The sequence below is a fragment of the Sminthopsis crassicaudata genome, chromosome 1, assembly GCF_048593235.1.
Source record: "Sminthopsis crassicaudata isolate SCR6 chromosome 1, ASM4859323v1, whole genome shotgun sequence".
Classification (NCBI taxonomy): domain Eukaryota; kingdom Metazoa; phylum Chordata; class Mammalia; order Dasyuromorphia; family Dasyuridae; genus Sminthopsis; species Sminthopsis crassicaudata.
In genome coordinates, this window is record NC_133617.1 from 486,609,224 (window position 1) to 486,622,546 (window position 13,323).

General features: G+C 36.5%; 1 protein-coding gene across 3 annotated transcripts in view; it reads left to right on the plus strand.

Annotated features, from left to right (window-relative positions):
• The first annotated feature begins 1,759 nt into the window (after positions 1-1,759).
• Positions 1,760-13,323, plus strand: part of ARPC1A (actin related protein 2/3 complex subunit 1A) — a 29,030-nt gene continuing 17,466 nt past the window's right edge. Inside the window, exons 1-3 of one of the 3 annotated variants that reach the window (XM_074281250.1) lie at positions 1,760-1,951; positions 8,254-8,345; positions 8,938-9,042. In XM_074281250.1, the coding sequence (XP_074137351.1) occupies positions 8,282-8,345; positions 8,938-9,042 (169 nt within the window). In that variant the 5' untranslated portion in view covers positions 1,760-1,951; positions 8,254-8,281. Of the gene's footprint in view, positions 1,952-2,836; positions 2,855-8,253; positions 8,350-8,937; positions 9,043-13,323 lie in introns of those variants that run through there. The other 2 variants (XM_074281248.1, XM_074281249.1) reach the window with 2 other exon arrangements.

Genomic DNA, 13,323 nt, shown 5'->3' on the forward strand with positions numbered 1-13,323 from the left:
AGCAAGTAATCCAATATAGATTAAACATGTGTATTTCTTCTAGACGTATTTCCATATTCTTGCTGCACCAGAAAAATATGATCAAAAGGTGAAAGAAAAAAGAAGCAAGCAGACAACCACAGAGGTTGAAAATACTGGCTTTGATCCGGTCTCCATCGTTGTCTCTCTGCTTGCAGATGGTTTTCTCCATCACAGGTCTCGGAATTGAGACTGTGTTTCTCTTAATACAATCCAAAACCGCACTAGCAGTCTGATAACCCTGGAGTTCGCGGTCCCATAAAATAGCCAGGTAATGGATAGAATTGTGCTGTAAGAAAGGACAAGCAGGATGATTTCGGAAAAACCTGGAAAGACTGAGATAAGCTGATGTCAAGTGAAGTGAGCAGAACTAGGACAGTGTCATACACAGAATGACAGCACCAAAACCTGTGAATGGCTTAGCTATTCTCATCAGTGCGACGATCCACCACAATCCCGGAAGACTAACGGCGCACACTATCTGCCTCCGCAGAAATGATATTGACTGAATGCAGACAAACGGAGGCATGCCATTTTTCACTCATTTTTTTCTTTTTTCTTTTTTTTTTTTTTTTTGAGTATTCCAAATGACTAATATGGAAATGTTTTACATACTTGTACATTTATAACCTAAAAATAAAAATGAGCTGCAGAAGGAAATGGCAAATCACTCCAGCATCTTTGCCAAGAAAACCTCACATGGGGTCATGGGGAGTTGAACATGACTGAACAAGAGCAATGGAACAGCCCGATATTTTTCAGATAACCTTGTCTATCTCCGGAACTTCCGTGGTGGGGGGTATTTTATCTTTAGAACAGAAATGATATCTGTACTATCTACTTCGAAAGATAAAGCACAACTTGGTTGCTATTTATATTGAGAGTAAACATCATATGTGGGAAGGGCATTATTAATTCATCCCTCCCGAACTCTGACTTCATAGGTTCATCTCACTTTTCTGACTGGATCTTTTAGGATTCTTTGTCATTTGGGAGTGGGAGTGGGATTCAGGGTGGAGTTGATTTGATTTTTATTTATTTTTAATTTTTTTGTATTTTTTAAATGTTTTTTGCTTTTTTAATTTAATTTAATTTTTTTTTTTTTCAGGGTGGATTTGATTAACAGAAAGTAATCCATGCTGGCTGGACAATAGGACGCAAAAAGCCAGATTGGGGAGTGTCTTAAAACCTTGGATCAGGAAATCTGTAGCTTTATCCCAAGCCCTATTATGGAGCCACAAAATTTACTTTAGCGGGGGATGACACGGCCAGATCAGTGCCTTCGGAAGAAGATTCTGGAAGCGTTCTAACCCTTCTATCACCTGGTACGGAGCTCTGTACGTGCAGAAACGGTTTGTTGAAAGAAATGAATGAATGAATGAATGAATGAATGAATGAATGAATGAATGAATGAATGAATGAACGAATGAATAACGTGCAGGACGAGTTCCTGCGTTTCGGAGTGTGAATGCTTAGAACAAAGCGCGGAGAGGCAAATGGGAGCGGCCTTCGCCCCCAATCCGGTCTTTCTATTTCTTTCCCCCCAGCAGAAAGTCCCTGTATTCTCAACAGCCAGTGGGAGGGATGTTCTGAAAAGGGAGAACGGAGCGAGCACACACGCCGCCACTGCACATGCGCCAGTCGGGGATGTTCCCAGACCGGGTTCTACTGCGCCCGGCGCGCATGTTCGCGTATCTTCCCTTCCCCCTTCCCCCTTCCCCGGGCTCCCACGATCTGCGCAGACGATCTGCGCAGCCTTAGGTGGGTTCGGAGGCCGTGCGCGCAGGCGCTGTGCCCATTTCCGGGATCCCTGTCAGCCGCTCCCTCCCGGCCTCCGTCTTCCTCCTGCCTCCCGCCGGAGCTTATTCGCGTCGACTGACCAGAGTCCGCGAATCCTCCGCTCCGGGGCCTGTCCGCACCCTCCCCATCCCAGGTAAGGGATGGCAATCAACCATCTTCTCATCTCTTCTCCCCCTGCCTTGGTTGCCTCCGTCCCGGGGTGGCTTGGCCCTTTCCCTGCCTTCGGTTCCCTGGGACCCGGCTTAGGCCGCGGGGGGCGGGCAGACCCCGACTGCTGGCCACTGAAGAGGCGGTGCAGAGAGAGCGGGTGGGCGGGCCGTCCTGTTTCCCGCCCCTCTCCCCAATTCCCCCCCACCCCAGGCCTAATCCGGGGCTCGGGGCTGTGGAGTCCCTCTCTCTTTTCGCCTTTCTGGAACGGGAACCCCATAACGCCACCCCCACACACTCACCCTCCGTCCCCCGGCCCTCTCCTGGCGTCTTTTTTCTTTAGCCCCCTGGGCCAGGTCCCCGTCTCCTAGCTGGAGGCGGAACACCTCCCCCTCCCTACTCCCGGCCGCGGCTGGAACTGGGCGTAGGTTGTGTCTTCCCTTACCTGCCTCTCCCTTACCTGGGCTTCAGGCGTGCCCTCGCTTCCTCCCGGTGTGGCAACTAGTCCGAGATATCCTGTCCCCCTCTCCCTCGGGGCCAGATCCTTGGAATTTTAAACGACCCGGTCCGAACTAAGGGCAAGGGTCACCGTGACCAAGACTGTGCCTGCCCTTGGGATTGCTGACTGTTCCTTGAGAGCGTTTTCCTTGTTGGTCGGCCGGCCGTAAGAGCAAGAAAGGCGTTTAAAAATGATACACCTATTAAGACAAAGAAGTTTCATTTGGTCTCCCTAACTGTGGTGGAGCAACGATATAGAAGTATCTGTGTCCAGACTGTTCAGGGAGAGCATTTAGACTAAGTAGCATAACCGGGGTGCAGCTGGTCTTCCAGAACTGTGGAAGGAAAGGTTGGATCCAGGATTACATTTCCGGATAAGAAACCAAATGAGGTTAAAAGGAGCTCTTCTGGGCATTCTATGGGGAGGTCATACAGAGAGCTATTGTTTAAATATATGTTTCAAAATGTCTTTTTAGCTCTAGTGCATGAGGATATAATAAATTCTGCTAATAGACATTAAGTATCTACTTTATATGAGGGGCTGGGGATACAAATTAATAGTTATCCAGGACCTTGTATTGTACGCGGGTGTTACAGGAGGTAAACGAATAAATAAATCCAAGGGAAACAGCCCTCGCGGTTTGGGGGGATGGGGAGCACTTCACAGGGTAGCTGGTGTCTGATTTGAGTCTTGAAGCAGAACAGATTACGAAGTAGTTGACGAGAGTCCATTCTAGCCATGCGATTGTACAAAATACTGTTTTATATTTCCATAGCTGAATGGCTCTGTTTGTTTGTTTTTTTTAATAGTTTTTATTTACCAGATATATGCATGGGTAATTTTACAACATTGACAATTGCCAAACCTTTTGTTCCAATTTTTCCCCTTCTTCCCCCCCCCAAATACATGTTAAATATGTTAATGTATAAATTAAATGCAATACATGTATACATGTCCAAACAGTAGTTTTGCTGTACAAAAAGAATCGGGCTTTGAAACAGTGTACAATTAGCCTGTGAAGGAAATAAAAAATGCAGGCAGACAAAAATAGAGGGATTGGGAATTCCATGTAGTGGTTCAAAGTCATCTCCCAGAGTTCTTTTATGGCACAGTTCTTAAAGCAAATTTTGTATGTATGTGTGTGAGAGTGTTTACGAAAAAACATTTTTCATTTCGGTTTATATTCTTTCGCCTATTAGAGAAGCGTAATGTAGGAGCATAGATTTGGAGCTAGAATGAACCTTCTTGAAAGTTATCTAGCCTATGCCATTCATTTTACAGAAAGAGACCCAGAGAAGTACAATTTATTGATAAAATTTAAAAGTGTTCCATGCCTTGAAATTTTCCTTAGTGCAGTGACCATACCTTATAATTCTTTGGTCCTATACTGGGATCCACACTGTTTCTTCTTCTTTGTATCCCACACATCAAGGTCAAGGAGTTGGTGTGGAAACATCATAACTCATCTATATATAATTTAGTGGGTAACTCCTAGAGAGTTGCCGGAAGCCTAGGCAAACTAGAAGTCCCCTAACTTCAAATCCAGTTTTCTTTGGGCTGTTTCTCACTGCTTTATAGCAAGTGCTTAATGAAGGTGGATGGAATTTTTTGTTGAAATTTTTATGATTCTAAGTTTATAGTAGATGCTGAGTAAGTAGTTGTTTAATTGAATTGGCTCCCCTTTATTCCTATTGGTTTTCTTCTATCCTGCCATTTTCTTAGAGAAATGTGGAGAAAAATATTAAATCAGACAAGGGTGACTGGCCATAATTCAGAAGTAATTGGGAGTTGAAGACTTGATGGAGGCAATGTGCTAGTTTCTTAGGTACTCTTACAGAGCTAGCCTATTGAGGGATAAAATGCAAGATTTGGGATCAGAAAGTTCTGGGATTGAGTACCCATTCAGAATATTTACTCTGGACAAGTCTCTTAACTCTCTGAGCCTCATTTTCCCCATCTTGTACCACAAGCAGTTTGCATTCAGTAGCCTCTGAAGTCTCTCCCCACTAAACTTCTGATCTGTGTGGTAAATGGGAACTAATAAAATTATAAATGGTACTTTTCAGTACAATTACCTTGGGTGATAGCTAGAATAACTATTATCCTCTTCCTAAAGCTGGGATAATTGAGACCCAAAGAAGTTGTTACACTCTCAAAAGTTCAAGTTTGAACCTAGATTTCTGACTTAAAGTATGGTTCCAATGAACTGTACTACATCTACAGAGATTAAATATGGCAATTTTCTTGGTTGCCAGTGTTAAAATGAAGTACCTCAGGCATGAAAATAGTGGGTGATGTGGCTGAATTAGAAACCAACTTTTAACATTATGCCATTATTTGAATTTTGCTTCTTTGGAAAGTTACTCTAACCTGATTACTCAAAGAAATGAAAATTGTTTGTCTTTGCAGCTGTTATTTATGACCATACATAAAACATGTAGTTTTTACTATTGGAATTTATTTTAAAATATTAATTTTCAGTCTTGTTTATAATTTTTACATGTCAGCTATTATTACTCCCATAGAACATAAGCTTCCTGGGTACAGGGATTGTTCTGTTTTTGTCTTTGTATCCCAGGCGCCTAGAACATTGCCTTGTGCCTAGTAGGCATTCAATAAATGTTTGGTGATTTGAATTTCACTTAATAGAATTTAAATTGTTACATTCCACTAAGGATCAGTGGTGAGCTAAATGTCTTTTAATTAAGGAATACAGTGGTATATCATATATGCTAGTTGAGCAAATTAAGTAGTTCTGATGTTAAAGGAAAGGAAGACAGGACTGTGCCATGAACATCTGGAAATATTTCTTTGAAACACATGAATCAGTGCTAGGAATTTTTAAAACATCAGACCTTTTACATATTGATTACACATTTTTCCTTTTATGTTGCTACAGTTTGCTTACTAAAGCAGAATGTAAATTTACTATCTTCATTCCCAGAGCAGAATGTTGAATTTTGATTTTTATTTCGTAGCTTATTTCTGGACATTTGATATTTATTTTTATTTATTGGCTAAATGTGACTATTCCTTATTGGCCTGTGAAATATTTACAAATATCAGAAGTATTATTCATCTTAAACCAAGTTTGATTTCAGCTTTAACAGCTACTCTTACTATTAAAGGTAACCTGGTTGGAGAGTGGATAGAGAACCACCATGCATCTGAAACATTCTGGCTCTGTGACATTGGACAAGTCACTTAATCTAGTATTCTAGGCAACTAAGCTTGTAAATTGCAGAAATGATGCTGCCTTGCATTGGTTTAGTGAGTTTCATCATCTAGGATGTTCCAGTGTACCAGTGAAATCCCAGATCCAGACTTTATCTTTATCCTTTTGATAACTAAGCTAATAACTTTAATTTTTACCTTTATTTTCTTTTGAGCTGTCCATTCATTTCCTCTTTTCACCAAAATTTTGTTTTTCATTCTCCACCCTAGGTTTAACACGGTCCTATATTTGGGTATATCAGATTTTGAAATTGCAATGAGTGTGACCCATTTGAAATTATATTTGCTACAGATTATATTTTCAGTTCATCTTTATTTATAAAAGACCTGCTTGTAATGGAGAAAATAAAATTTTAAAATTTCAAGCAAGGGTGCTTAGAGAAGTATAATAGTGTGTAGGAAAAGGTGAGGAAATAGAAACACTGAGAGTCCTCTAGGGTTGGAACACTTTGAGAAGGGGAGAGCTTGAGGTTGGTTTGTAATCCAAAGATCTCCTAACTCATATAGTAGTTGAGTATTAGGATGATAAGCATTTAGAGCTAGATTTTATAGATCACTAAATGCAGACCTCTCATTTTACAGAGAATGAACCTGAGTCTCTAAAGGAGTTACCATTGGTCCATTAGATATTCAAATCCTGGGACTCCAAATTCGGGATGCTAAACTGACAAGTCTATTAGATTTTTACCGAACATTAGAGATTATTTAACCTAAGCATCCATTTTAAAAATGAACTAATTGTTTATTAGTTTTAATCATACCTTTAGGGCAGTGGAAATTTAGAATAGGAAGTCTTAACAATAGATTGGGAGCCTTAAAAGATGTCATTCTGAAGCCTCAGTAGACTTAAAGGATCATCGATTTAAAGCAACTGAGGACCAGTTAAAAGACTTATCCAGGTTTATACATCTGGTACTAAGCTTCCAAGACAGGATCAAAACTCACTTCATATTCTTTACTCCTGGTTCAGCATGCTGTTTGGTATACTACCCAATTTAATTATCAGTGGCAGAATTTTCATATATAGAACTCTTAATGGCTTGCATAAAGATAATGTCAGTCATAGACAGGTATAGGGAAACCCATCTCTGGCAATTCCTGACAATGTAAGAGGAACTTTCAACAACTCTTTACTTTCTTAGTGCAGAAGGATTAAAATAAGGCAAGTATTTTATATGTGTAAATTAAATTAATTTGATTCTCTTGATTTAGAGTCAGTTGACTTAATTAGACTTTGCAGGAATCCAGAATACACCTAAGATAGTAATCTTTTCAAAAAAAAGTTTTTTAAAAAATTATTTTAAATTTCAATTCTCTCCTTCCTACCCATTGAGAAGGCAAAAAATAATAATAATTTAATACTCATTATACATATGAAGCTGATAGTAATCCTTATTTCTTTCCTAGACTCTAAGACACTTAAAGAAAATGGATTCATATTTAACTGAACCCATTTTAATAAAACTTTTAAGTTTTACAAAACACTTTAAACATTCTTTCACTAAATCTTCAATTCAGTGAGCATTTATTAAGATATATGAAAGTTGTTTCATGAACTTTGCTACAAACAAAGAATAGGAAACCAAAAACAATCCTTGCCCACAGGAAACTTATATTCTGTTATTTTTTTAATCTTGTAAAATAGGCAGTACAAGTATGTTTTGAATAGTACAAAAGAAATGATTTTGTCTACTTAGTTCACTTGCTAGTCGACAGACTAGCAGGTGTAGAAATGGGATTAGAACCTAAATCATCTAACTCAATCCAGTAAATTGCTTTTTAAAAAGATTTTATTAATGCTTCTTTCCTTTCCCCACCCTCCTCCATCATTTCCAATGACTCTCTTCTCTATCTCTATTCCATTAGCATCTTATTGTGTTACAGAAAAGTATGGTTGGGCAATACTATAGTTTGACTGTGCCTGAAAAAGTTACAGTGCTATTTTTCCATCATGCCTATATGATATTAATTCCTATGTATGTGTCTATCAGTCATTATCTTTATGCAAGGAAAAGTTCAGTCTACTTGTTATTTACTTATCTTGTCCATTAACCTCTGTCTTATTACCTAGGTATTTATTTTGTTTTGTGTAACTTTAATTCCCCCAAATTCATGTCTTAATCTACTATGTAATGTTTCATGAAATAGGCATAAATAGATTTTTAAGTGGTACATAACTATCACACATATAAATTTAGAACACATTTGAACATCTTTCATGACTTTTGTTACTCTTGCATCATTCCCAAGCATTTTAAACCAACAGGCAGTTTGATTATTGCAGATTTATACATTAATTTGTGATGTTTTATTGATTTTTAATTCCTCAATAAAAAATGACTAATTTCTTTCCATAAGTGTTATGCAGTTTTGAAATGATCTGTGTAATACAATGTAACAGAACCTTAATAATCATCCTGAAATAAATTGAAATGCTGTTCTTGAACTATAGAGTTTTTAATTATTGAATTAAAGTGAACTTAGCAAATGGATCTGGCCTTGGTAAAGCACTACTTTATAACTTTTAAAATGCTTTCTCTTATTATTTATTTCAGCTTTTTCCTTTTGAAAACACTAAGAATAATGTCCTTACATCAGTTTTTACTAGAGCCAATCACCTGCCATGCTTGGAACAGAGATCGTACTCGTAAGTATGTTACTCTTTTGTCTTTGCTTTGGTACCTTCTCTGTCTATGGTGTAGTATTCATTAGACATTGATGGGACTATATGATAGTTTACTAAAGATACATAAGAGTTATAGAATTTCAGAGCAAGAGATACTTTAGAGATCATGTAATCTAATCCTTTCTAATGCTCAGAAAGTTAATGTATAACCTTGGGCAAGCCATTCTGGACCTCAGTTTCCTTATTTTAAAATTAATATTAAGAACTACTATTGAGAAATATCTTTTTAGCCAAATGAAAGTTCAATCCAACAAGTTTAACTTAAAAAAAAACTTTTAACTTAAGATCCATATGAGTTTTGCCAACTTTGACATATCTTAGTAGGACCAATTTATGTTAGTTGAAATTTGTGTTCTTCAATTCACTTAAAATTTTAAAAAACCCTATAAACAGAATTTCTAATATTTCATCTCTCAATAATAAAAACAAATTTCACCTCCACTTTTTCAAAAATTGTTTGCAAAGTAATTCATATACATAATTTCATTTGTTCAGTTGTTAACCAAAATACTACTATTCTATGTATGTTAATATATTAAATTATTTCTACCAGAGATTGCCCTTAGCCCTAATAATCATGAAGTCCACATTTACAAGAAGAATGGGAACCAATGGGTAAAAGCCCATGAACTGAAGGAACACAATGGACACATTACAGGTAATAGTACCCTGCTATGGTAAGTTTAGTTTCCTTTGTTTCAAGAAAAAGCTTGAGTGTAAGATGAATGTCCCATCTTGCCATGTTTAAAGTTTGTAGAGTTCTATACCACTTACAGGTTGTCTTGATAAATGAGAAAATATTGTACTATTGATTTCAATTTATCAAACATTATTGAATACCTCTTAGATGCATAGCAGACTTGGTGCTATGGAGAACATTGTAGAAGTATCTTTAAAAGCTTAGCATTTCATGAGGGGCACTCATGAAACAACTTTAGGAGAAAAATCTATACATGAAAATGTGGTCAAAATCATTCATAAGTGTTGGAAGAATATAATTTTTCCTAAAAATTTTGTAGTTCCTTTTAAAAATTAAAGTTGTGTTAGGATTTAAAACTGTGGATATAGATTCTAAGGGAACATGGAAATTGAAAGATTAAAAGTCTATTCTTTGTTAGACAACAAAAATAGAAGTGTTGGGCTGAATCCAGAAGTTAGCAAGACCCTGTGAGGGTATGGTCCTATCCCTGCTCTGCTGCCTACACAGTGATGTTTAATGACTTGGGTAAATTGTGGGCACAGGTCTGTAGAAGTAAGAATACATTAATTTTCATGATTGTTCTGTATGGTAAGTCATAAGATCATGAATTTAAGCTAAAAAAAGATCTAAGACCATAGATGACAGCTTCAACACTAAATATGGGCTTCAAAGTAAGCTAATCCAGTCTCTTCTTTTTAAAGTTAAGGAAACTAAATCCCAAAGAAGTTAAGTGATATTCTCAGGATCATTTAGATAATAGTGGCAGAGGCAGGATTCAAACTCTGGCCTATTAAGATTCTTTTTAGTGTATCACGGCGGCCCCCTACAATTTACAGATGATGTTAGTAAAGTGACTTGTCCACAGTCACCTAGAGAGAAAATAACCCTTTGTTTTTAGGATTTTAAAAAAAATCATTTGAAATAACTTTATTTTCCTAGACATTTTTATTATAATAAACATAAGTAATCCCTGCTTTTAGAAGCTGTTCTGGAGAAATTTTGAAGCAGATAGCTCAAAGATAAAAAATCCTGATTATATATCATGTCACATTGTTCTCTTCAGATACTGGCAGAAGCTGTCAAATGAGAAGGTAAAGGTAAAAAGCATAAAGTTTTATTTGTTTGATTTAAAAACTGAGTCTCTAGCTAGAAGTGCAGGAACTACTAGATTCAGTCTACTGAGTGTTGCAGCAGTTCTTACCTGTTCTATTTCTGACTTGGGCTTGTTTTCTAACCCTAGGAAATCTGATAAGCCCCCTGCTCATAGGAATTCATCACTTAAGTTCTTAACTTAATACAGATACCTGATCAACATAACCCATTTCAGCAGAGGACTCATGAACTGAAGAGATGAGTTAGTCTCAGCTTATCTGGTAGCTATATTATAGGCATGAACCCACACATAGATATTTACTATGCATTGTTGTATATAGTTTCAAATTTCAGGAAAACAAATCAGAAGAGTAGAATTCAACTTTTTTATAAGATGTGTATAGTTATTTTGCTCTGGGCTCAACTTTTGATAGCCATTTGGAAGAATTATTTTGTTCAAAATATTCTTGTACCTTGTATATTTCCATCCTTTTTTACCCTGCTTCACAATTTATTGACTTAGAATTACTTGTTTGTAGTGATATAGCCTTATACATATAGAATTTACTCTCTGTATTTTTGACAAGAGCAGTTTACAACCATCTTGTATACTCTTAGTCCATTCTCATCCCCCAAACATTTTAATTCAAGTAAGCAGTAACAACTACTGTTAATTGTCTTTGTTATGATTATTTGAAGTTTTATCCATTATTTCCTGACAACATTGGTAAGCTTCCATTGCTTTATAATTGATTCTTAAATAACATGGCCTCCTAGATCAAAGAAAAACTTTCTATAGCAACCCTTTGTATAGTTTCTAAAATTCTTTTCTGACCATGATGGTTTACCATCCTGAAAAACTCATATCAGCTTTCCTTAACTTATCAGGATTATGGCAATAATACATTCAGTAGTAGAGAACATTAAGAGACTAAATAATTATAGCATTGACTAAGATCATAATTTTGAATTTATACTAATTTTACTTTTCTTCTACCTATCCTATTTCATTTTTAGTCCTTTAGTCATTGGACATATTGTTAACTTTCTTAGCTAGCTTCATTTGTGACCTGATAAGTCAGTCAAATATTAAGCACTTACTATGTGCTAGTCACTGTGGTAAGTGCTAGTGATACAAAGAAAAGCCAAAACAAAACAAAAAAAGCTAAAACCATTCCCTGCTTTTATAATGCTTATAGACTAATGGGGGGAGACAATATGCAAAACAGCTATGTACAAACAAGGTGTGTACAGGATAAGTTGGAGATAATTAACAAAGGAAAGTTACTAGCATTAAAGGGAATCTGGAAAGATTTTTTGTAGAATTAACATTTGAAACTGTCTGTTTAAGTAAAAATGGGCCAAAGATGAAACACAAAGAAACAGCCAAATAATGTGAACCATCCAGACATGTTCTTTCCCTACCCTCCCCCCTCCCCTTTCTACTTACATTCTATTTTGGGGCCTTTGTGCTTTGGCTGGCTTTCTGTCACAAGTCTCAGGCAGCATTTTTTCAGTTCTGAAGAAAATGTTATTGGAAGACTCTAAATATAACTATGGCAAGAGATCAAGGATCAGTCATTTTCTCAGATACTGACTAAAGAGGAGGAATATTTCTGTTGTGGCTCTTCCTAACTAAAAAATGTCCATTAATATATAGAGAGGAAGATGGCCATGGCAGACTTATCAAAGAGATGTTACAGTTTTTTTTCTCATGTTAGTTTAATCTTTTGTATTAATGTTTGATCTTAAAAAACAAGCAAAAAAAAAAACCCAACTTATTGACCTAAAAGTAATGAGAAAGCAGGGGGGGAAATGCAAATCTATATTAGGAGGAAATGACAGCTTGCTTGATGCTGAATTTTTCTTTTCTTCATGTCTAGCAAGTCAATATTTAGAAAGATAATGCTATTGTACAGTTTTAAGCATGAACTTGTGGTTTGACAGTTGCAGAGTGGCTATCACAGTAGAGGTAGTATTAGATGGCTAGATGGTTAGTCTTAGAATAATAAAAAGCCAAGAAGCAATATTTCCAGGAAGAAAAGCATTTGTAGCATTTTTCTTAAAATATATGATCCTAGAGAATAGAAAACTGCTGGAGTTGGGGGAGGGGAGTTGAGAATGATGGGATAGTGGTAGGAATTCCTTGTGCTTTGCACACCTAAACTTTTTAATAAAAATCATTAAGTTTTGGTTGTAGTAATTGGATATTAGAGGAGAAGGATCAGTTCTCCATTAGGCTCAGTCAGATATTTTTGGAGAACTTATTACATTACAGTTACTATGGTAGGCACTGATGGATAAAATGAGGCATAATAAGAAAGACTTAAAGTTTACAAAACTTTCCAATCTTTGGTATTGAATCTCATCACAACTCTCTGAAATAGTCAGGCTTTCCTCTGCTTTCCTCCCTTTTTGTTTAAAGGATGTGGAAACAGACTTAGAAGAGGTTATTTGATTTATCCAAAGTCACAAAGCTAGGTAGTTAAAGAATCAGAATTAGGATTTTTTAAAATAGTATTTTTTTTCCAAATACATGCAAGGATAATTTTCAACATTCACCTTTGCAAAACCTTGTGTTCCAAATTTTTCTCCCTTCATCCCTTCTCCCCAGGACAGTAACCATAGCCAGTATAAGTTTAACATGTACGATTCTTCTAAATATATTTCCATATTTGTCATGCTGTGTAAGAAAATTCAAATTAAAAAGAAAAAAAATGAAAAAAAAAAAGCAATCAAACAACAACAAAAAGAAGAAAATACTGTGCTTTGATTCACATTCAATCTCTATATAGTTCTTTTCACTGGATGCATGGTACTTTCCCTTACAAGTTTATTGGAATTTCCTTGAATCATCTCATGATTGAAAAAGCCAAGTCTATCTATCACAGTCATTTAATCTTGATGTTATTGTGTACATTGTACTCTTTCTTCTGCTTTCTTCATTCAGCATCAGTTCATGTAAGTTTTTTCAGGCTTTTCTGAAATGAGTCTGCTCATTATTTCTTACACAAATGTTCCATTACATTCATATAGCATAACTTATTCAACCATTCCCTTGCTGAGGAGTATCCACTCAATTACGAGTTAGTATTTTTTTTTTTTAAACTTCTATAGGCTCTCTGTTGCTGGAGTAAGAATTTCTAA